Consider the following 22,444-nt stretch of genomic DNA (forward strand, 5'->3'; position numbering starts at 1 on the left):
GTGTGTGTGTGTGTGTGTGTGTGTGTGTGTGTGTGTGTGTGTGTGTGGCATGTGTTTGTGTGCGTGTATGTGTGTGCACGCAAGAGTCAATTCCTATCTTCCAGGGGTAATACTTGGAACGCCCGCAGAGTTCACTATAGAAAAAAAATCTTCCCGGAACATGTCAGAAAGTTACCGGGACACATTATAAGCTTGCATTATTTCAGGAATCAGTTTCTGAATATTATTTTTTTCTTCTCACTTTTAAACACAAATGTTTAAAGTCTTGAAAATACAAATAAAAAATATGAATATAATGAACTTGTTTTCCCCATTTAAAAAAAAGACATGAGTCACCATCAATGACAAAAAAGAATCCAAACAAAACCACCCCTCCCACATCCCCCACCCCCAAAAAACAAAACAAAACAAAAACAAAAAAAAAACAAAAACAAAAAGAGACCAGATATTTAATCAACTGGTTTTAACAAAAAATATATTCTTTGTATTGTTTCTTTTAAACAGCAATTCGTCCTTCCATGGCTTGGAAGTAGCAGTTCCATCTAGGATCAAAAACAACCTAGATGACTGGATTTTCAGTACAAAATGTCCAAGAACATGAAAAGGAAAAAAAAAAAAAGGTGATGCTCCCATAATGCTACAAACCCTCCACAAATTTTTCTAGTGTGTCTCCTGTGGTATCACCAACCAGGGATAATTCATTGGACAAAGCACTCCTGTTTGGGGTGTTTAGTTGCGGAAGCATTGCACTCTGTTCGGGGTTACCCAAATGTCCCTGATCCATGGAGCTAGCCATGGTAACTGCAAGTCCTGGGTGGGGGGAACCAGTCTGGGGAGAGACGTGATGTGGTGAAGGCTGGGGCTGTATCCTTGGTGATGGGCTGGAATGTGGTGGCTGGGACTGGGGACGTGGAGACTGGACAGGGGCTGGAGACCGCACCTGGTTACTAAGGGAGGTGGCTATCTGTTGGCCAGGGAGATGAGATGCCTGTGGTTGTCCTGAGAGCATGTGCTGCTGTGGGCTCATAGGATTAGGCTGGCCAGGGGACCCTATCTGCTGCTTCAATTGCTGTTGTTGGAGAATTCGCTGTTGCAGTGCTTGCTGAATGTTGGAGGTGCCATCTGCCCCCAGGCCAGGCTGGCCCATTTGGCTCAATTGTCCCATTTGAGCCATCTGGCCCATGGAGCCGCCCTGTATGGATAAATGTTGTTGCATCCTTTGTTGCTGCATGGCTTGGGGATAACCCCCAGGTCCTTGAGGCTGTTGGAACTGGCTATGCCCTGCCATTGCACCAGCCATCCCAGCACCTCCTTGTTGTTGTTGCTGCTGCTGCTGCTGCTGTTGTAGCAACTGCCTCCTAATCATTTCTCTGTACTGTGGATTCATGCTTGCCATGCCAGGATTGTGCCCTGTGTTCATGATGTTTATTGCCTGTCCCTGGGGATTCATGCCTCCCATTCCTTGCTGCTGAGGTGGGACATTAGGCCTCTGAACTCCTGCTTGCATTGCACTCATGTTTTGTAAAGCAGGCTGGGTATGCATGATGGGCTGTTGCATTCCAGTTTGCTGTTGGATACTGGTTTGGGGTTGCATTCCAGGCTGGTTAGCCACATATTTAGCTGTTCGCTGCTTTATGAAAGCTGCCATGAGTTGAGGATTTGCTTTGAGGATATTCAACACCTGTTGCTGTTGCTGTGGCGAACTGGGGGATTTCAATGTCCGTAACAAATCCTGCAAGGCATTAGGTGGGATACTCCGTGGGGGCTGCACTCCCGGCATCCTTGGCCCAGCAACTGCCTGCTGTGCCGGCATGGGCATGACGGGTCTCTGCATTCCTGCCATTGGCTGCTGCTGGGGGATTGGAGCTGGTTGCCATTGGCCCGGCTGCATATTAGACATCACCGGCCCAGTCACTGGGTTTGGTCGGGGAACGTTCATGCCAACTTGAGGCATCTGGTTCACCGGCCCCACCGCTTGACTCACCATGCCTGTGCGCCCTGGAGGCAGGCCATTGTTGATGCTATTGACTCTATACAGATGTTGCTGTTGTTGAGCTTCTCGCTCAATCTGCCGAGCCGCTTCCACAGCAGCTGGAGGTGGTTGGGCAGGAGGAGGTGGTGCTGCCACCTGGTTGGTAGGTTTTCCAGTGGAGACTGTAGTTGGGGGTTGTGTTCTGGCCACATTGGGGAAGCCAGCTGGTGACATGCTTACAGGTGAAGGCTGAGGCTGAGGGGGAGGCTGAGGCGTCTGGGGGGTGCTTGGCTGCTGCGTAGGGGTACCAGGTGTTGCTGAGGTAGGAGAAGGCAAACTTTGCTGAGGCACATTGCGGGTGTTCATGGTAGCCATTCGTCGACGCATAAGTTGAGCCTGCTGCAGACGATGCTGAATCTGCTGCTGTCGGAGCTTGTGTTTGATGTTGAGACAGAATGGCACAGGGCATTTGTTCTCTTGGCAGTGTTTGGCATGGTAGCAACAAAGGGCAATGAGCTGTTTGCACACTGGGCAGCCTCCATTGGTCTTGCGCTTGCAGCCCTTGGTATGCTGAACAACCCGTTTCATCTTCTGACAAGAGGGCAAAGAGCAGTTTGCGTTTCGACACTGGCAGGCATGGACCAAGGACTGGATACAACGCTGGATACTCAGACGCCGTGATTCCTGGGGGCTCTTAGACTGCTGTTCTCCTTGGCTATTGCTCTCATCATCCAAGCCCAAGCCCCATTTAACCATTTTATGGTCATGACTCTTAGTGTTGTAGCAGTTAATGCAAAGGTCATAATCCTTTAATAAAGAAAAAGACAAAAAAAAAAATTATCCTCAGGATGGGGTATGACATATTAGACAAGTATATATGACCAATATGGTCTTCTTCTCAGACTTCCAAAATAGAATTGTCCCAAAGCATCTATCAATCTAATAATTATGAGCTAAAGATTTTTACTATCTTTTGGATATTACAAAGAATTCTAATTTAAAGTGGTTCAATGCCTCAAGCATATATTTTAAAATATTGGAATAATATATACTGCACATTAGCATTACCTTATCACCTTATTCCAGGGGTCCTAAAACAGTGTGGGGATCTTCATTAGCGCATAATCAACATGTCACCAAAAATCTATCACCACACATTTATCCTCTCTCCCATTACCTTATTGGTAGGTAGCCTATGAGTTCATCTAGTTCAACTCTTGATTTTATGAATAGGGAAATTTAAACTAAGAGATACGAAAACTCATTGCACATTTATTAGCATGATATATATATTACTTCATAATAGAGGCGGTAGAGATGAGAGAATGGGTTCTCAGCAAGGTGGGATGTCTACATAACTATTTAGAAATAGAAAGAGAAGAAATGGTCAGAATCTGCACAATATTCTATGGTGCAGTTGCTGAAAGAACTCTGCTTTTCACCCTTTCTCTTGCTGGTGGCTAGAGTTAAATAAAACCACAGGCAATCTGGCAGTAAGGATAGGAATGTATCAACTAAAGGATAAGCCATACTGCCAGAACAAAGACCCATTTATATTGGAGTAGGTATTAGAAATGTTGGATTTATGACCTTTGAGGGTCATGAGAGGATGAAGAGTTTAATGCTAAACCTAAAAAACGTCAGATTAGATGCTATCTCACCTTCCTTCTTCAGTCTTATGTATATTAGATAATACTGGTTTCATAGTCTTAATACTCTCTAATCATGTACTCTTCATAGTCCAACTCATTCCTACTGCCTTTGAATAAGGAAGACTTTGAATAAAGACACAATATAGATTCATCAAGGAGAAGTTAACATTTTGATAGGATTGTTGTTTTAGATTAGGTGCTAATTCTCAGTGTAATTTTTGTCAAAAGATAGAGAATACGGAAATACATTTTCTAATTAAGAAATGCTTGCCCTATCAGTTTTAAAGACTGATAACAAAGTACCTAAGGAATGTCTTTATTTTTCAGTCACATCATACTTACTATAGTTGGTGAAACTGACATATAGATAGACCATCCCCCAAAACAAAAGCTAGCAAGGAAAAGCTTTGCCATCTTATCAACACCTACTTCTGCCTTCCTTGTAATAGCATTTCTAAGAAAACCTACTGCCGGACAAATTTAAAATAAGCTTTATGAGATACAGTTAGAGAAGACAACTTAGGACTGATCCAGACAAAAAACTAATGATATAGATTCAATAAATTTAGTTGGAGTGGCTAGACATAGTCCTGAACTCTTCTTTCCAATGAGATCAGTATTTTACAGATAACTATTACTAAAAGTAAAGTAAAATGTTCTGCTCAGAAAGGAAGAAGCAAGAAACCAAAAAGGCAGTCTATAAGAATCATTGTAGAGATGAGAGGGGAAAAAAGTTCACCACGTACCTCACAGACTGTACAATGCCATCTGGTTTCCACATGGTGTTTACACTCATTGCAAGTGTAGACAAAACGATCTTGCCCTTGAGTGTGTAGCTCTACCAACATGCACAATGTTGACCATTTAGATCGACGTAATGAGGAGAACTCCCAATGCTTGTCTCTGGCTAGGGTGAGGAAGGCATCACGCCCATCCATTAGATCACAGCTAAGTAATGGATCAGGGTCCACAATGGGAGGCAGAGTGTTTATTACAGGACCAGCATGGAGATGAATCACAAAGAAGACCTACAGTTAAATGAGAACAGTAATGTGAGTTAAACACCAGTATTAAATAGGACATGAGAGTAAAGGGAATGAAATTCAAGACTAGAAAAGAGAGCTTTAATCAATACTCTGCCACAGGGAACATTATTTAAATGTACTGTATTCTGGTTTCTTCATTTGAAAAGAAGGAAGTATTATAAAACAGGACTAATGTAATATTCATCTTTTTAGTTCACTAAACATTAGTATATTTTCATTTACTTAGTTAATTAAGAAATTATTTTATCTATGATGTACTGCATTGCTGCTTGGTAACACTTGATTAAGGTGAATGGGTACTTTCTATCTGTAAGGCAGTGTAAAGTTGAAACTAGTTTGCCATTGGACAGCAAGGTGGCTCAGTGGAGAGGGTGTCACGTCTAGAGACAGCAGGTTCTGGGTTCAAAAAGACACTTCCTAAGTATATGGCACTGGGCAAGTCACTTAACCCAAACAACCTAGCCTTTATCGCTCTTCTGCCTTGGAACAGATACTTAGAATTGATTCTAAGACAGAAGGGGAGAAAAAGAGAGGAGAAGAGGGAAGAAGAAAGGAAGGATGAAATTAACTTGCTACCTCATCACATAACCAAGGAACAAAATGTAAATTTCAGAATCTTAGTAGAGAACAAAGACTTGCAATACTTCTGGGCTTGCTCTGAGATATCCAGTGACACACAGAGAAACAGGGATCTCCAGGCTCTAGCCAGGGGTAAATAACTAGTAAGTTGACCCTCCTTTCAAAGTAAGTTTGTGCCATTACCTCTTTGTGCTTCTCCATGGTGGCATAGAGCTTCTGAGACAAATCATTGGACACGTTCGGCATGCTGGGCTTCTTCTTATTGGCTCTGCTGATGCTGCTTTTATTCTTGTTGGTTTTCTTGTTGTTCTTTTTCTTGGCATTCTTGCTGTCACCCTGGCTGCCCTAAGATAACATTGCAAAGTGGTTAAACTAGCCCTTCTCCACACTGGAATACTCCAGGAGAAATCAATGGTCTGTGGCCCACCTAGGAGAGCCAGGCACTTTTCAGGGGCTATGCACACACTAAGCCCCCTCCATTCTGGTGGCTGAATTCATCCATTATAAAGACAATGGATATAAATTTGGCAAAAAAGAAAAAGAAAAAAAAAGCATTAAAAGAGTTTGAACAATCAGAATAGTAAAATACTAAGGGCAAAATTTTCCAGTGTTTCCTTTATTTTGTTTTCCAAATATAATGGTTACTTGGGAATTTTTCCACCAACCTACAATGTTTTACTAGTTTATCCCTAAACATATTCAATAATCCAAGTGGTTCAAGTCATGTTTTAAAGGTATATAATGTATCTTGATGCTAATTTGGAAAACAAGAAAAGATACAAGATGCTGAAGTATATATACAAGGATTGGAAAATGAAAAACCAAAGACATCTTCCCCATTTCTTTATTGTTCTATCTAGGAACTGTTGTCCAGTATGGTGGCAGCCTGAACCTGCCTCTAGATGTAGCCCACCAAAGGCAGAGTAGGAGTTTCTCCCTTTATCTCAAGCACCCAAAGAATACTGCTCATACTCTGCTAACTTAGAACTGAATTTTTAATATAGAACCTTTTTCCTTTGGTTTGTTAGGCAGGGATGTTGTCTCTTCTTAAATACTATCAATTTAAGTAGTTAATAATATAGTATTTTCTTTATCTAGTTGCTCAAGTCCATAGCTTGCCTAAATTATTGAAAAATACTTTCAAGTGTCCTATACAAACATCATCAACTCATTATACCTAACAAATAGTGTTTATTCCCTTTACCTACTTTTCCTATGGAAAAGGATTAAATGAAATTTGTGAGTTTCAAATTCTTCCCACCCTAAATTTCTATGATTCTATGAAATTGCCATGAACATAATAGAAAATTGCAGACTGAATGATCTTATTAAAGTCTGGAAATGTGAACATGATCTCTTCTTACAGTTTCCTTGATCACCATCCTGTTTCAGTCAATAAACATTTATTAAATTTCCAATGTGCCAGGCATCTTTCTAAGATATGAGGATACAAAAAAAAAAAAAAATCACAAGTATATGCCCTCAAAGAGCTTACAATCAAATGGGGGAGACAAGTGAATGAATGTGTACAAGCAAGCTATGTGCAGGATAATTAGGAAATAATTAACAGGGGAAGACACTGGAATTAAGAAAGATTTGTTATAAAAAAATGCAATTTTTGTTGGGACTTAAAAGGAAACCAGGGAAGACAATAAGAGAAGAGAGTAGAGCATTCCAAGGATGGAAAAGATGCCTGAAGCCTAGACATGGAGCATTATTGTTCACAGAACAGCAAGGATGCCACTGTCATTGGATCTAAGAACATGTGTCAGAGAGTAAGGTATAAGACGACTGGAAAGGTCTTAATTGGCTGCAGTACTTTGGGATTTCTCCACTATGCCATAGGAAGCTTATTATTGGAATTACTTTATCATCTTCTAAGTTCTCATCAGCCTTCATATTTCAACTCATCACTAACTTCTGATTCTGACTGGAGGGTGGGGCCACAGATACCAAACCATCATTTAAAGAGAGCACTCTGCACAAGCATCTCATTTCTCATCTGGATGCACTATTTTGGGACTACTATGACTGGCTTTCCTACTATGCCCCAGCCTCTAGTAGTTCTTCTTCCTCCAGAATGCAACTCTTCCAACCTCTCCTCACTTCATCTTCCTTGTGTATTCTCTATTTCCCCATTAAGCTTCCCTGAGGGCAAAGACAAGATACCCTTTTATGTACCTGGCAGATAGATGCTTAATACATTTTTATTAAGGGGGTTACATAATGAAGGGTTTTGAATGCCAAATTGAGGATTTTGCATTTGATTGTGAAAGTGACAGAAAGCTTACTGAGTAGGGGTAAAACATGGCAGGCTCTGCCCTTTTGGTGATAGGTGGCGGCTAAATGGATGATGGATTAGAGCAAGGAAAGATTTGAGGCAAGTAGGCTCATCAGCAGACTACTGAGATATGAAGAGGGCCTGTACTAGGAGGAAAGGAGAGAAAGGAGCAACAATAAAGAGATGTTGCAAAGGTGAAATTGGTGGGCCTTGTCAACAGATTTTAGATGGGGGGGGGGGGGAGAGAGGAGAGGTTGTTGGGGGTGGAAGAAGAATAACAAGTTCCATTGTGGACATGCTGAGTTTTAAGATCTCTACTGGAAATTTGTTTTGAGATAGCCTGAAAGGCAGTTGGAGAGGTGAGACTGGAGATCAGTAGAATTTTGGAGGCAGGATGGATAGATTTGAGAACTATCAGCATAGAGATGAAAATAAAGTTTATGGGAGCTGATGGGATCTTTTTTTAACTTTTCATGTTTACATTTTATTTTTTGGTGTACAAAGTGAAATTTTAATGTATGCTTTACATTTTTCATCAGTTATCTAAACATTACACAGATATATATATACATATATAAGAATTCACAGTTAATTTATCGTGTATACCGTTACTATTTAATAGCTGACTGTAAGCAATACAAAAAGTACTCACATGATATAAAGCAGAATTTAACATATTCTGCATTCTAAAGAAAGAAGTCAATGACATATTGTATTCTTTAATTTCAGGTTGGTCCAAATGTTCTAGTGTTAACAAACATTGGAGCTGATCAGAAAGTATACAGGGAAAAAAGAGGGCAGAGGACAGAAATCTGAGGGATACCCACAATTAGGTGACATGATCTGGAAGAGGATCCAACTAAGAAGACAGAGAAGGAACAATCATACAAGTAGGGGGGAAATGAGAAAAGAATGGTGTCCCAAATTTAAGCTTAAGTTCAGCTCCTTATCTCACTGCCGTAACTTTGAGGTGTGTGTGTGTGTGCGCGCATATATGTATGTCTCTGGCTCCAGACTCAGTTCTTCAAATACTGCCCAAACAATGCCACAATAAAATCTTCCTAAGAAATAACTAATTCAAAAACCTTTAATGGTTCCTAAAATGCCTCCACAATAAAGTATATATAAATTCTTATCAATTTTGTATTTAATAATTACATTATCTGGCCCAAACTACATTCACTCAGCCCTTTTTACTCCTACTGAACTCGATCACAGCCAATTTGGACCACTGATCAGTCTCTAAACATGAAACAAGTTTAATCACTTCTGAATCTCTGCTCATATCATTCCCTATAAAATAATGTTATTTCAAGATTTACCTGAAAAGCTGGTGATATGTTCCTTGGTTCCAGGAAGTGGTCCCTATTTGGACACTCTTATAGTATGCCATCTATACTATAATACTGTCTTGTATTTATGTATCTCATCCCCACATGATTTAACATGAAGAGCAAGAAATATATCTTGGGCAATGCTAAATCTCATAAAGCATTTAAATATAACAAACATTCAATACACAATTGTAGTCTTTATTTAGGATAACAACAGTAGCAGTTCACCACTAACACTAAATGGATAGTTAATTAAGGAAAAATTACATAAGTCAAAAGGAAAGGAAAACAGACGGACTATTTAAGTCCTTCAACAATTAGCTGTCATGCTTTGATGACTTTTATCTCCATTACATTTCTTCTCTCCTACTATAGCTGATTTCTTCATCACCTTGTGCCTAGATGGCCTTAACAGACATCCCTACTTCCAGTTTCTCTCCTTTCTCCCATTTATCCTCCACATAGCTAACAAAATCACTTTTAAAGCACAGTTCTATTCATATCATTCTCTGATTTAAAAATCTATTGCAAACCATAATTTGGCTAGACATTTAATAAGGTCAAAAATAATGTGGTTGGAAGTGACCAGTAGTTAACATGAAAATCATAGGATATTTACCTCTGTGGTTTCACTAGCTGCAGTACTCTCTTCTTTTTTTCTTTCTTCTTCTTCCTGTTCAAGTTCCTTAATGCTTTCTTCTAAAACATTAGGCCAAAAATCACCTTCAAAATATGGCAGCTCCTTGGCACTGGTAAGCCTATCCTCTGTTGCTTGTTTGAAAATGTCCTAATAAGTGAAGTACAAAATAGTAAGATGGTTTCCACCATGAAACTATTCTGTTTGCAATACAATGACCAATATTCAGATGGGGTTGTTAATGACCAAAACAATATTCTAGGGGCAGCTGGGTAGCTCAGTGGAGTGAGAGTCAGGCCTAGAGACAGGAGGTCCTAGGTTCAAACCCGGCCTAAGCCACTTCCCAGCTGTGTGACCCTGGGCAAGTCACTTGACCCCCATTGCCCACCCTTACCACTCTTCCACCTATGAGACAATACACCGAAGTACAAGGGTTAAAAAAAAAAATTAAAAAAAAAAAAACAAAAAAAAACAATATTCTAAGGAGATAAATAATTTTATATTATCTGGACAACAGTGGCTATTTTACAATATAGTTGTTGGCAAATACACCAATTTTCATATAAAATCAGATGAAAATCTCAATGAATTATATACACTTCTTTTTGAACAATATCCTAATTCATATTTATGTATTATCGGCATATATACCTTTTCACACATCAGATTGGAACTTCTTTGAAGGAAGCAGCCCCATAAAGGCACTGACATAGTACTAAAAAGTGTTTTTAGACCCCAACTCTAGCGTTGGGGAGTCAGGCGATATCTAGTATTGGGGCATGAACCACTCACTTGGTAAATGACCCCAAGAGAGCATTCATTAGCTTCATTATTTGCAAAAGACTGTAAACAAAGTACTGAAAACACCATTAAGAATTATGCAAATGTATGTTTGTGGTTGCCATTATTATGTTATCAAGCACAGTATATTACATATTATATTCATTGACATTAGAGAAGATTCCCTAATAGAGTTAAAATATGAAAATGAGGACAGTATATATAATACATCAGAATAAGTTCCATAAAAGCAAAGTTATTTAATATTAAGTACCTTGTAATCATGAATGATGCGCTCAGCAAAGGCCTTGTCCAGCATCTTTTTGTACCACTCCTGTAATCGTTTAGGTTTAGGGATTTTTTGATCAGGAGGGTGACAATGAAAGATGTAATCATCTCCTTCACTTGGGGGACAGGCCCAGATATGTCCTGTCACATACCTGGAAGATACACAGAGCATTAATAGACCATTTAGTATTATAATATATAATACATATAATATACATATTTAGTGTTATATATATATACGTATATACATATTTTGTGTGTGTGTCTGTCTGTCTGTCTGTCTGTGTGTTTGGTGTTAATTATTCTCTCAAGGGGAATGAAATGAAGAGTAAGCTTATAATGAATTCTGTTCAAGAAAATTCCTAGTTCTTTCTTTATAACTGGGTATGCCAAATCCTTCTATGTTTAGAGGGTGAATTTGATATTGTTACATAAAAAAATATACAAAGACAAGAGGGAAATGAGGGAGGAGGGAAGAATTGCTAAAAGATACAACTTTAATATATTGAAATAATATATTAAAATAAATATGGGTTATAAAATGCATAGGATCTAAGTATTAAGGGAAAATGAGTTGTAAGAAGGATAGAGGACACACTCTAGAGAGAAAAGTTAGTATTTATATCTAACATAAAGGTAGATAAAAAAAGCAAATACCTCCTAAAAGAAAAACACTCACAATTATACTTAAAAAGTATAAAGGAAATTAAGGAAAAATGAAAATATAGATTATTTCCTTTTGTAAAGTTCTTTTAAATGACACTCACCCCAATTTCTTCACATACTCCAGATATCCAATTAGGATTTCATGATAAACAGCTGTCCGGAGGCAACGGGGACGGAAGAAATGAATACTATCCAGATAGGATATGTACACACGCCTGGGAGAAAGTGATTAACTTAAATTCAAGGTTTGCTTTAAAATTTTTGTCAGCATCCACACTGGGCCCCAAATTGGAGGTGCTGAAATTCCTGTCACTGTATATAGTTATCATTATTTGTTAATAAAGAAAAAAGTTTCAACAACATTTAATGTAGCTACTAAACTGAATGAAGCAAAAGATAATGCTACTTTTCCAAAAGAGAAAGGGTGAAAGGATAAGACCATAGTTTTCAGAAGTATAAATAACCATATGAAAAAGTATTCCATATTAATGAAGAGAGAAATACAAATACTATGAAGTTTTCTCATACCCATCAAACTGACAAATATATAAAAAATATAAAAATTAAAGGAACAAACAGAAATAGTCAGTATTAGAAAGGTTATGAAATGTTATTTGTTGGTAATGCCATAAGTTGGTCCAACAACTCTAGATAGCAAATTATAATTATGTGAGAAATGTCACTAAACTGCTCATATCCTCTGATCTGGTGATCCAACCATTGGGCATATGCTTCTGCAGAGGCCAAAAACAGAAGTGGGGAAAAAATGAGAGCAGTATTTTTTGGAATGATAAAAACCTATACAAAAAAAAATTGGTAACCATCAAAAGAGGAATAGTTCAACAAATTATGATATATGAATAAATATTGCTGTGCCATAAAAAATGAAGAATATGAGGAACATGGGAAGATGTGCATGAAGTTATATATAGAATGAATCAAAAACAATCAGAAGAACAATATAAATAGTGCCTAAAATGGAAACAAAAAGGGAAGCTAAACTTGGGTTAATTGCAAAGAACCTTTGGTGTTAAGAGAAATTTTTCCTTTCTCTGTCCATCAGGTTTTATTCCCTTACTAGTAAATATATATACATTTTTAATGATACTTAAAAAATGAGTAACTTTTTAATAACCATTGCCAACAGAATCTCATTCTGGTAACAAGGAAGTAAAACAAAGGTGTTAAGAAAAATGTGCAAATTTCTATTGTTTAAAACTTTTTCCTACATTTACCAATGTCATAATGAAAATATTTATGATGATAATGGCAGTTACAAACTATGTTTAAAATTTTCTATTACAATTCTTATTTGCCCACAATCTGATTTCATTTACCATTTCTAACAATTCTGTTCTAATCTGCACTTAGTCTAATGTTGAGCAGTTACTACATTAGTCTGTCAGAATGTCAAGAAAAATACTCTGAATGGAAATGAAAGACTACCTTGTATTGGGTGGGGGGCAATCAGAGCCATACTCCTGTACATGCATTCCAAAGAAGCATACATCCACGCCATCAATTTCTTCAAAAGCAAAGAGTGCTTTGGTTCGATAAGGGAAAGATTCAGACATTTCACCAGAATCCACAAACCTGTAAGTTATATCTAGCTTTAGAATTCCAACATTAAATGTGATTTCTTACTTTTAGAACTTTACAAATACAATTTAAAATTTAGCTAAAATATTGATTGAGCAAAAGAATGTTGGGGCTGATATAATATGAAATCACGAGATGAAAATATATCTCCAAAAAAAGCAGCACATGAGAAGGGGGGAAAAAAAAGGGGACCAAATACTCCCCCCCACGGTTTTTTTTTTTGGGGGGAGGGGGCGAGAAAGAACAAAGAGAAAACTTGGAAAATTAATTGACCTCAATTCTAAATCAATTATATTAAAATTTTTCAAATTCCCCACCCCTCCCCCCAATTTTTTTTGACTTTGCCACAACAAATCAAACAAACCTTGATTTCATTCCAGGCTTGACTTCTACTGTTTTATCTGAACTGGCCACCACTCTGACAAAAACCTCGCCAGCTTCAGGATGATTCTGACGTCGTAAAAATTTGTTAACTCTGTCTTCTAGATGGTTTCCTAATCGAGTAGTTTGTAATCCTAAAAAAGAAAAAAGTTAACCAAGTAAGAGATTAATTACAAAGGGCTGGGTAAAATATTTCTGTTTTTAAAGAATACCACTCAAAGCTGTTCTTTGAAAGCAGTAAAAAACTCACTAAAATGTAAGGACCAACTAATCTCCCCGACAAAGGAATTTGATTAGAAGATTATTCTTATCACTCCTTAAGAGCACATACTTGACATGACATAGTAGTATACTATAAAAAAAAACTTGTCACTGTATTTTATTGCCATTTACAGCGAATTTTAGTTGTAAAGTGCTGACCAGAAAGTCTTTTAAAAGAGGAATGGGAAGTGGGTAGGAGACAGAAAATAAATTTAGAGCTCTCTATCCCCTAGATCAGTGATTCCCAAAGTGGGCGCTACCACCCCCTGGTGGGTGCTGCAGCGATCCGGAAAGTAGTGATGGCCACACTTTTTTTTATATTACATTCTAGTCTGAGTTCAATAAATAGTTTCATAATTTCCAGGGGGCACTAAGTAATAGTTTTTCTGGAAAGGGGGCAGTAGGCCAAAAAAGTTTGGGAACCATTGCCCTAGATGTATGGGGATAAATGAATTAGTTTGGTGTCACACCTCTTCTTACTGTTATCCCTATTCTGTTTTTGAGATCAAAGTAAAGGAGATGGATATTCAACTATTCCTATATAAAAATGCCAAGGCCTAGCTCTGGTCACCACAGAACTGCTTCCATAGCTCCTCTAGAGTTGATGACATAATTTTGTAGTTTGTTTATTACAAAGTTAGGACCTGAGGAAAAAACAGCTTATGTAGATTCTTGAAGTCAGGTCTAAAAGTGAAAATGCTACGGAACATATTCTATTTTTGTTACGGAAAACATATAATGTTGTTTTGACTATTAGAAAATGAGGCTGTGGTCAAAATATTAAGGAGAAGGAATTCAATCACGAAGTCAAATCCCTCTTAGTTCTTAAGATGTCACTTTTCTAGGTAACAAAATAAGTGGTCCAATTTTAACAGTTCTTGAGGAAATGATAGCTTATTTTTGCATATAAATGTGGCATTTTAACTAATTATGAACTATACTGGTAACTACCCTATGAATAAGGAGTTAAAAGTTATATACCATTGTCTTACACAAGTAAAACAGGAGTCTAAGAAGTTGAATGACTGGCTTAAGATCACACTTCTGCTAAAAGTCTGAACTAGAATTGCAAACTCATTAGCCTGAAAAAGACCCTTAAATGCCATCTATTCTATTTCAACATTGTGCTTGATTCAGTATCAAATATATTCTATCTCAGCATTAAGCCAAGGCTATACAAGCTTTGAACACTAGTTGAATAAACTCTGCTATCAAGAGTTTTCCAAAAGTTTATGAATAAATGCTTAATAAAGGATCTGGGAAACACAGAATAGATAAATATTTTCCCTTGTGGAGAGTCAGACCATATACAGGTTTATCAAGTCTAATGTTATAAATTAGTTTTTTACCCACAATATTAGGCAGAACAACATTACTATTGTTTGGATAGTTTACCATCAACGTTAGTTGTGCAAGCCTAGGATGGCAATGATAATAAGAGAAAACAATGCTGTGAATGCTCGGGTATTAGCTTGGAAAATTGATATCTCTCTGCTTGCAGATTTTTGCAAGTTATGGAAGAACTTTGTAGTGTTCTGATAGGGTTTGACTATAATCGGTACTAATGATGCTTTTGTGAATGCTCTACCATCATGTACCTGTATTTACATTCAAATAGTAAATGGAATAAGCTTTTTCTTCCCTGGAACACTTGTAAAATAAAAGGTATTGAGAAAAAGAGAGATTAACTTCTGTAGTTTAATTAATTTCAAGCCCCTACCTTCTCTCTTAGAAGAGATACTCAGTATAGGTTTCAAAACAGAAGAGTACTATGGGTTAGGTAACTGGAATTATGACTTACCCAGAGACACATAGCTAGGAAGTATCTGGGGCCAGATTTGAAACTGGGACCTCCCATCTCTAGCTGATCCTCTAAAGTTTAATTAAACTTGTCCAAGAGCTTTTACAATTAAATCTTAAATTTCATCAAAATCACTTGAATTAATAACTCCAAAAAAGCAGGAATTTTTATATTGATGTATAACTAAATATAAAAAGCACCATACTGTGGGCTTTAAATACTTCCGTGTGTAGACTAGGGACACTTCCCAACCACATACTGTGAAAAATATCCATACTTGCAAAAAGTTAAAAATTGAGTTTTTCATGTGTATTATTATCCTGTGCACATAAAGAGGCCAACAAGAGTGGGGAGTAAGCAGGTGGGAGAACCAAAACACTAGGCCAAAATGTAAGTTGAGATATCTCTACCAACAAGATTATTCAATAAGAAACTAGGTTAAATAATAATTAATTTTACTAACTGATTCTACTTTCCAGCTACTGAGACACAAGATTAAAAGTTCAACAAATTAAGCAACAGTCCAATTTACACATTCAGAATACCAAGTTTTCTTTTTAACATTATTATCAAACTGCCCACGCTGCACATCAGTTAGAATCAGAGGTAAAAATTTGTCCACAATCTCAAGCCAAATAGGAAACAAAAAACAAACAAAACAAACACAACAAAAAACCCACTTAAATAAATGAATGAATGGAATTTCCATTTTCTGGTTCCTTCTTAGTTATTTTCTGTACAGTACACTGGAGTAACTTAATTCATACCAAAAAAAAAAAAAAAAAAAAAAAATCAAGAGAATGTTTGCTGAAATCTATTTACTGTTTTAGAAGTACTCTGCCTGAAAGTGGCAGAGTGGTTTTGGTAGAAAGAATCACAGATCCAACAGGTACCGGCTGTGGGACTTTTCATAATCTTTAAATAAATGGAATTAAGATTTGCATATATTCAATTCTTTGGAGTAATACAAGCACTAAATTAAAGCACACTATAAAGTGTTTAAGATGAATGGCTATATAAATGTTAGGTAAAATAATAATAAAAAACTCAGGATGGAAAGTGTGGTTTTAATGAACTGGCAGGGGCAGCTAAGTGGCCTCCATTCATTAAGAATCAGGTCTAGAAATAGGAAGTCCTGGGCTAAAATCTAGCCTCAGACACTTCCTAAGTGTGTGACTCTGGGCAAGTCAATTAATCCCCATTGCCAGCCCTTATTGCTCTTCTGCCTTGGAACCAATAAGGAAGGTAAAGATTTTAAAATTGGGGAAAAAATAAGAAAAAAAATTTGTACTCTATCCAAATAGCAATTTTCTTACTTGTGAATTTCTAAGGTATGTATGCTTAGTGAGAAAATTAGGATAATAGGGCATTGCAAGAAATAAAGGCTGAAATGAAGAATATAAATTTCCCAATGACATAGACTAACTATTACTCAAAACAATTCAAATTTGACAAACCATAAATACTTGAGACTAATTTATAATCTCTCATATGAGAATTAGTGTGTATATAACCTTAGCTAATGTACTGCACAAAGAGAATCTAGAGGACTTAGAAAAAATCAACTTGATGCCTTTTGCAAAGAAGCTTCTTGTTTCTTTTGGGAAATCCCCCCCCCCCCTTCCCTGTTTAAGCTCCATTTTTCCTTGTTAGCAGACAGAAGGAAATTACAAAGTGAGGTGATGAAGTTAGAACTTGCCTTCAAAATAAAACTAGTAGAGAAATGCTTTTTTAAAAAGGGTTTCTCCCTCTTTTGCTTTTATTTTGCTTTTTTTTCTTTTTGTGCCTGAGAAAGAAAAAGAAGGGCTCTAAAACAAGTATATTTTTAATAGGCTACGTTGTAGAGTCATTACTTCCCTCCCCGTTCTATCTTTTTCTAATTCTATTGCTATTTCTGTCCCTTAAATGCTAACTAGCCACAAGATTAATATTAATTATATATGTTATAGTTAATATAGAACAACTTTATATTCTTGGTTTTTTTAAAAAGGAGTTAGGTTAAATATTTTTCCTTTCTATATGAAAAATAAATTATTTTCATTTACTGTATATGACCCCTCAAACTAAATACTTTAGAGGCAATGAGGGGCAATATAAAAACAAAACAAAATTTGGATTTGGAATCAGGGGACATTGGTTCAAACCTAATGTTTGTTACTTTTGTAATTCTGAGCAAGTCGCTTCATCTCTCTAGTAAATTAGCTTATTTGTAAAATTAAGTAGCTGGAACATGTGACTTCTATGATCTCTTCTAGTTCAAAATCTATGATTCCATGATCTGCTACAACAGATTCGTGCCAATAGAATTAGGTACTTTCATATATAGTTAGCTCTAGTCTGTCTTGACCTCAAGAAGTATTAAAAGAAAGCTTTAAACAATTCTCAGTTTCTCTCTTAATTATTAGAAAGAAGCGATTATATAAATAACCCAATATAATGGTTAATTAAAACTTGAATTATATACCATGTACAAAAAGTCTTGGTACAGTTTTAAGCTTTACTAACAACTTAGTAAAACTTTAAACTGCACCAAGATTTGAGACACACTGTATTTGGTTTTAAAACATAATCTTATTCCACTGTTCCCTGACACTCACTTTATTTCTTTTTTTGTTCAAGTTGATATAAAATTATTTGCATTTCCTGGGCACAGGCTGTGTGGGCTGTGTACTAGTTCATAAGGCAAACTAAGTTTCAGATTAAAAACTTGGTGATAATTCTCATGTGGATAATTGAAAGTTGATGCCTCATGGATTTAATGATATCAACAACTAAAAAAATGCTAAATTATTTTTCAGCTACATAATGCTTACCTGTTGTTCTCTTGATGCTGACAATATTGCCACTGTTAAGTCAAAGTCAAAGGAATTACTGAAAGAAGTCTAACAAGTGCCCAGATCCACAAAGTGACAACAGAAAAGAAAGGACTACTGATGTTCTTAAGGAAAAAGCCACACATCTAAACTGAGTGGCTACAGCGACAATCAAATAAAGTCAATTCTCCAAATGCTGGTTAAAATCATAAGTATATAAAAGTTTTGAGGTGCTGAGTCCAACTGCTGTTTTAAAGGTGTTGGCCTTTAAGAGATGCAAATAATATGAGGCAGGAAGAGGAAAAGAAAAAGGATCAGGTAATTTAAATCTAGGTTTAATAGTTTTTTCTTTGTTATAAAAAAAAGTCATTTATTAAAAAAGATCCTTACCAGCTACATCAAATCGTAAAAGATTTAGTACAGATGAATTTTACACACACACACACACACACACACACACACACACACACACACACACACACACACACACCCCCTTCTTGAATCATACAAACCATACAAACTTAGATCTGGATTAGGTTTTAACAATCATTTGTTCAATATCCTCAATTTTCTAGATAAGGGAATTTATGCTTGGATTAAGGTTCAGTGATTTACCACAGTTTACACAGCTGATTTGTGCCTGAGCCAGGGCTAAAACCCAGGAACATGCGCCAGTTCTTTAATTTTTTTTCTATATTAATGCTGCATCCTCCTTAACCCCCTTGTTTTACTTTTGGTATTGATGAATTTCTAGTACGATAAAAAATAATTCATAATACAAATAAAAAATAATTGCTTGCAATTTTGTTCTTTAAAGACATTCTGAAAAAGCAAGATAAATTCTATCTACATAAAACTTTATATTCCATTTTCTAGAATCTTAATCATAGAATAAAAAACCACTCAGATTCATTTCTTAAAGTATTACTTAAAAGTTTTCTCACAATGCTTTAAGGCAGTTAATATGATATTTATCACTTTCTTTTTTACAGATAAGAACAGAAACCTTGAAAGGTTAGGTGACTTTTCCATGATCACATAGACACTAATTAGATGAAATAGAATTTGAATTGAGGATTCCTGACTCTAGATCCAATACTACTGTACTACATCATTTTCCCCAGCAGAGCATTTCCCTCAAAAGTATTTTATAATATCTGCTGAATGAATTACTCTTATCTTAAATAGCATGAACACGTAAGATATTTTATCTCACCAGAATACTAACAACTAATTTGGTTATTCATTTTTTTTGGGCTCCCTTAATAGTATCATCAGACACTATTCCATCAGGAGTATAAAATTCAATTCCATTCAAAATTTACTAGAAGCCATGTTCATTGTCATAAAAAGAAAAAAAAATCAACCAAAAAAGACAAAGTAGAGTATAACCATGAAAAAGCACAGAGTAAAACTATAAACTTCAGAAAGAGCTAACTTTCCCTATGCTCAGAATAAAAAGATTCAATCAAGAACACTAAGAAAAGTAGGCAGCCAAAAATGTACCTGAACAATTTTTTATAGACATGTGAAGAATGAATCAAATTCTTTGTCTACCAATCAGCAACTTTTAAGCTAATCAATTAAAACCTTAAGTACCCCTACAGCAGTACCTTACCAGTCACTAAGTATGAGAGTTCACAAGTCACTTGCTAGAGGCCACTGCCCCCCTATCACTGGCAGTGCTAGGCAAATCAAAAGACTGAGATTGGTTCCTATAAAGTGGGGAAGTGACATGAAAAAAGGACTATAAAAAAGTTCTGAACTTTCTGTCCAAGGGACTTCTCCTGGAGGCTTCAGCTTCTTGGATGTTCTTCTTTGGACTTTTTCTCTAGAGGACGGTTCCTTTGGGGCTTTTGGACTTTGACTTGGAGCTTTGGGCCTTTCAACTGAAGTTTTTGGCATTGGGGACTTTCTTGTTGGGCTCACTGCAGCCTCGGTGAGCTTAGCTCATGAGGGTTTTTCTACATTGGGACCTTGCCTGGATCCTGTCCTGCTTGCTGGGGAGTGACTAGGATTCCCCTGTGGAAACTGGAACTCTGTCTGGGAGTGAGCTTCATTTCACCGGATCAGCATTTAGGGTTGGCTAGGCAGTCTCCTTACCTCTTTCCCTTCCATATTTCTCTCTTTTTACTAATATTCCAATTAAACAAAATTGTTAAAAGCTGCTAATAGTTTTCCTGACTTAAGGAATAATAATCAGCAACCACTTTTTATAACTCTCTTATTTAGTCAAAATTCCAATTTTGACATTATAGACATAAACTAGAAAAGAACAAAAAATTAAAATTTTCACAAACTTACTCTTAGCACTGAATTTGTTTTCTTTGCGAGTTCTACCAGTTTTCTTTAAGCAATTATCACAGACAAAACTGTAAATAAAATCAATAATAGGCATAATTAGGCAGAGCATTTCTACAGTGCAACATGTATTCATCCAAGTAAACTATCAAGAGTGTCCTCATCTACAAATATTCATGTATATCTGACTGAAAATCAACATTAAAGATCTCTTCAAGCTAAGTCTTCTAGCGATTACAAATGTAACTTGCAATTTTAGTAAATTCCACATGGAATAAAAATGAAGAAAATTGAATTTGGGACAAGTTATATAGTCTTCATCAGTGACATCAGAAATGGCATTTATAGATACTCTACTTTTAGTCTGCAAAGATCTTCATTAACTTTCCTATCAGAATCCAAGTCTGAAAAGGGAATGACTTACCCTGAAGGCCAAATAATATCATAGTGCAGAACACAAATCTGATGCATCTTCCGGCCACATTCCTTACAATCAACAAAGCTGGAAGAAAGAGAAAACATATTTAATTTAAATTGAACCATGCATCTGAGACTATTTTAATGTGTATATATTGACTATTTACCTCATTATCTTATTTACTTATGAAAATCTGTGATCATTTATATACTTTTTATCCATCCCACATAATTAATATTTATCAATAAGGTGATATGGTAGACTAGGCTCTTTCATTATATTTTCTTGTTCTAATAATTCACGAATTAAAAAAGAAAGGGAAAATAAGTTTAGTTCCCCCCCCCCTTTTCTTCAGCAGAGCAACATGCATTTTTGGAAAAGAAAAAATGTTACCAATACAGAACATGAAAATAGGTATATTTTTCAGGTTACTGATTTTAGAATAATGTTTTCAAGACCAATATCATTTATATTTAAGTGGCTTCCACAGGCTTAAAATGATTAGCAAAATGCTGCCAGGGAATTTGTGCCCTAGGATTATATTTAAGTACATGGTACCAAGTCCGAGGATTACATATAAGGAATCTTAGGGAGGGAGAAAGTGGTAACTACAAGTAATAAGTACTACAGGAGAAGGAAAAGGTCAACCCTAGATTTAAACAAGTCAAAATTTATCATCTTCTTGGCACAGGATGGATTGAGAATATAGGGGACAAAAGAAGGTTTGGAAGCAAATGAGGGAAATGACCTTTTAAATATGAACTTTTTAAGGTGAATTATTTTTACGATTAAATCACTTTGCTATTATTGAAGGACTTTCAGTTCTAATAATCACTCTTTGGATAAGGAATATATATTTATTATTTTCAACCCACTTTTGAAAATAAGGAAATTGAAGGACGTTCAGAGAAATTAAATGGATTACAATTACAGAGTATAAGTACAGTAGCTAAAATTCAAATCAAGTTCTTTTAACTTCAAATTCAGTGTTACTTCAATTAAAATATTCTATTCTCAATAAAGGATTCTTAACTGAGAATTTAAAAGTAAAAATGAACTTTAGTGATACCAAAAATACAAGTAGCATTTATTCCTCTAAGGAACAAACTAACATTGACAAATAAATTAACATCAAAGTAATACTATCTCATCTAAATAAGTGCTTACTCATATAAATGTTTTTTTTAAAACCCTTACTTTCTGTCTTAGAATCAATATTGTGTGTTGGTTGTAAGGCATAAGAGTAGTATGGGCTAGGCAACTGGGGTTAAATGACTTGCCCAGGGTCACATAGCTGGAAGTATCTGAGGTCAGATTTGAACCTAGGATCTCCTGTCTGTGGGCCTGCCTCTCAATCCACTGACCCACTCAGCTGCCCCCATATAACTTTGCCTATAAAGATAAACCAAATTTTATTGGTATCAGGAAATATAACATTTTTTGTTGGGTTTGTTAGAAAAGGCAAGTTTCTTAATGAGATTTTATAATCTGCTTACTATAGTTACTGTGTAAGATACTATTTATTAAAAAGGTATTTTATGAGTATATAACTACACTTGGAATTGTGATAGTCTCCACAAAATTTGCACAATCTGTTTAGAGTTAAGAATAATCCCTTTGAAATTTCAAAATGTC

The 22,444-nt window shown here is 36.1% G+C and overlaps 1 protein-coding gene across 1 annotated transcript in view; it reads right to left on the reverse strand.

The window, feature by feature from the left end:
* Positions 1–41: 41 nt before the first annotated feature.
* Positions 42–22,444, reverse strand: part of LOC123231726 (CREB binding protein) — a 180,254-nt gene continuing 157,851 nt past the window's right edge. Inside the window, exons 22-31 of the mRNA XM_044658032.1 lie at positions 20,816–20,893; positions 20,395–20,462; positions 13,199–13,349; positions 12,682–12,828; positions 11,337–11,450; positions 10,556–10,721; positions 9,484–9,651; positions 5,433–5,594; positions 4,371–4,652; positions 42–2,779 (exon numbers count right to left, since the gene is read on the reverse strand). Coding sequence (XP_044513967.1) covers positions 638–2,779; positions 4,371–4,652; positions 5,433–5,594; positions 9,484–9,651; positions 10,556–10,721; positions 11,337–11,450; positions 12,682–12,828; positions 13,199–13,349; positions 20,395–20,462; positions 20,816–20,893 — 3,478 coding nt within the window. The 3' untranslated portion in view covers positions 42–637. The remainder of the gene's footprint in view (positions 2,780–4,370; positions 4,653–5,432; positions 5,595–9,483; positions 9,652–10,555; positions 10,722–11,336; positions 11,451–12,681; positions 12,829–13,198; positions 13,350–20,394; positions 20,463–20,815; positions 20,894–22,444) is intronic.

Source organism: Gracilinanus agilis, chromosome 1, assembly GCF_016433145.1.
Source record: "Gracilinanus agilis isolate LMUSP501 chromosome 1, AgileGrace, whole genome shotgun sequence".
Lineage (NCBI taxonomy): Eukaryota > Metazoa > Chordata > Mammalia > Didelphimorphia > Didelphidae > Gracilinanus > Gracilinanus agilis.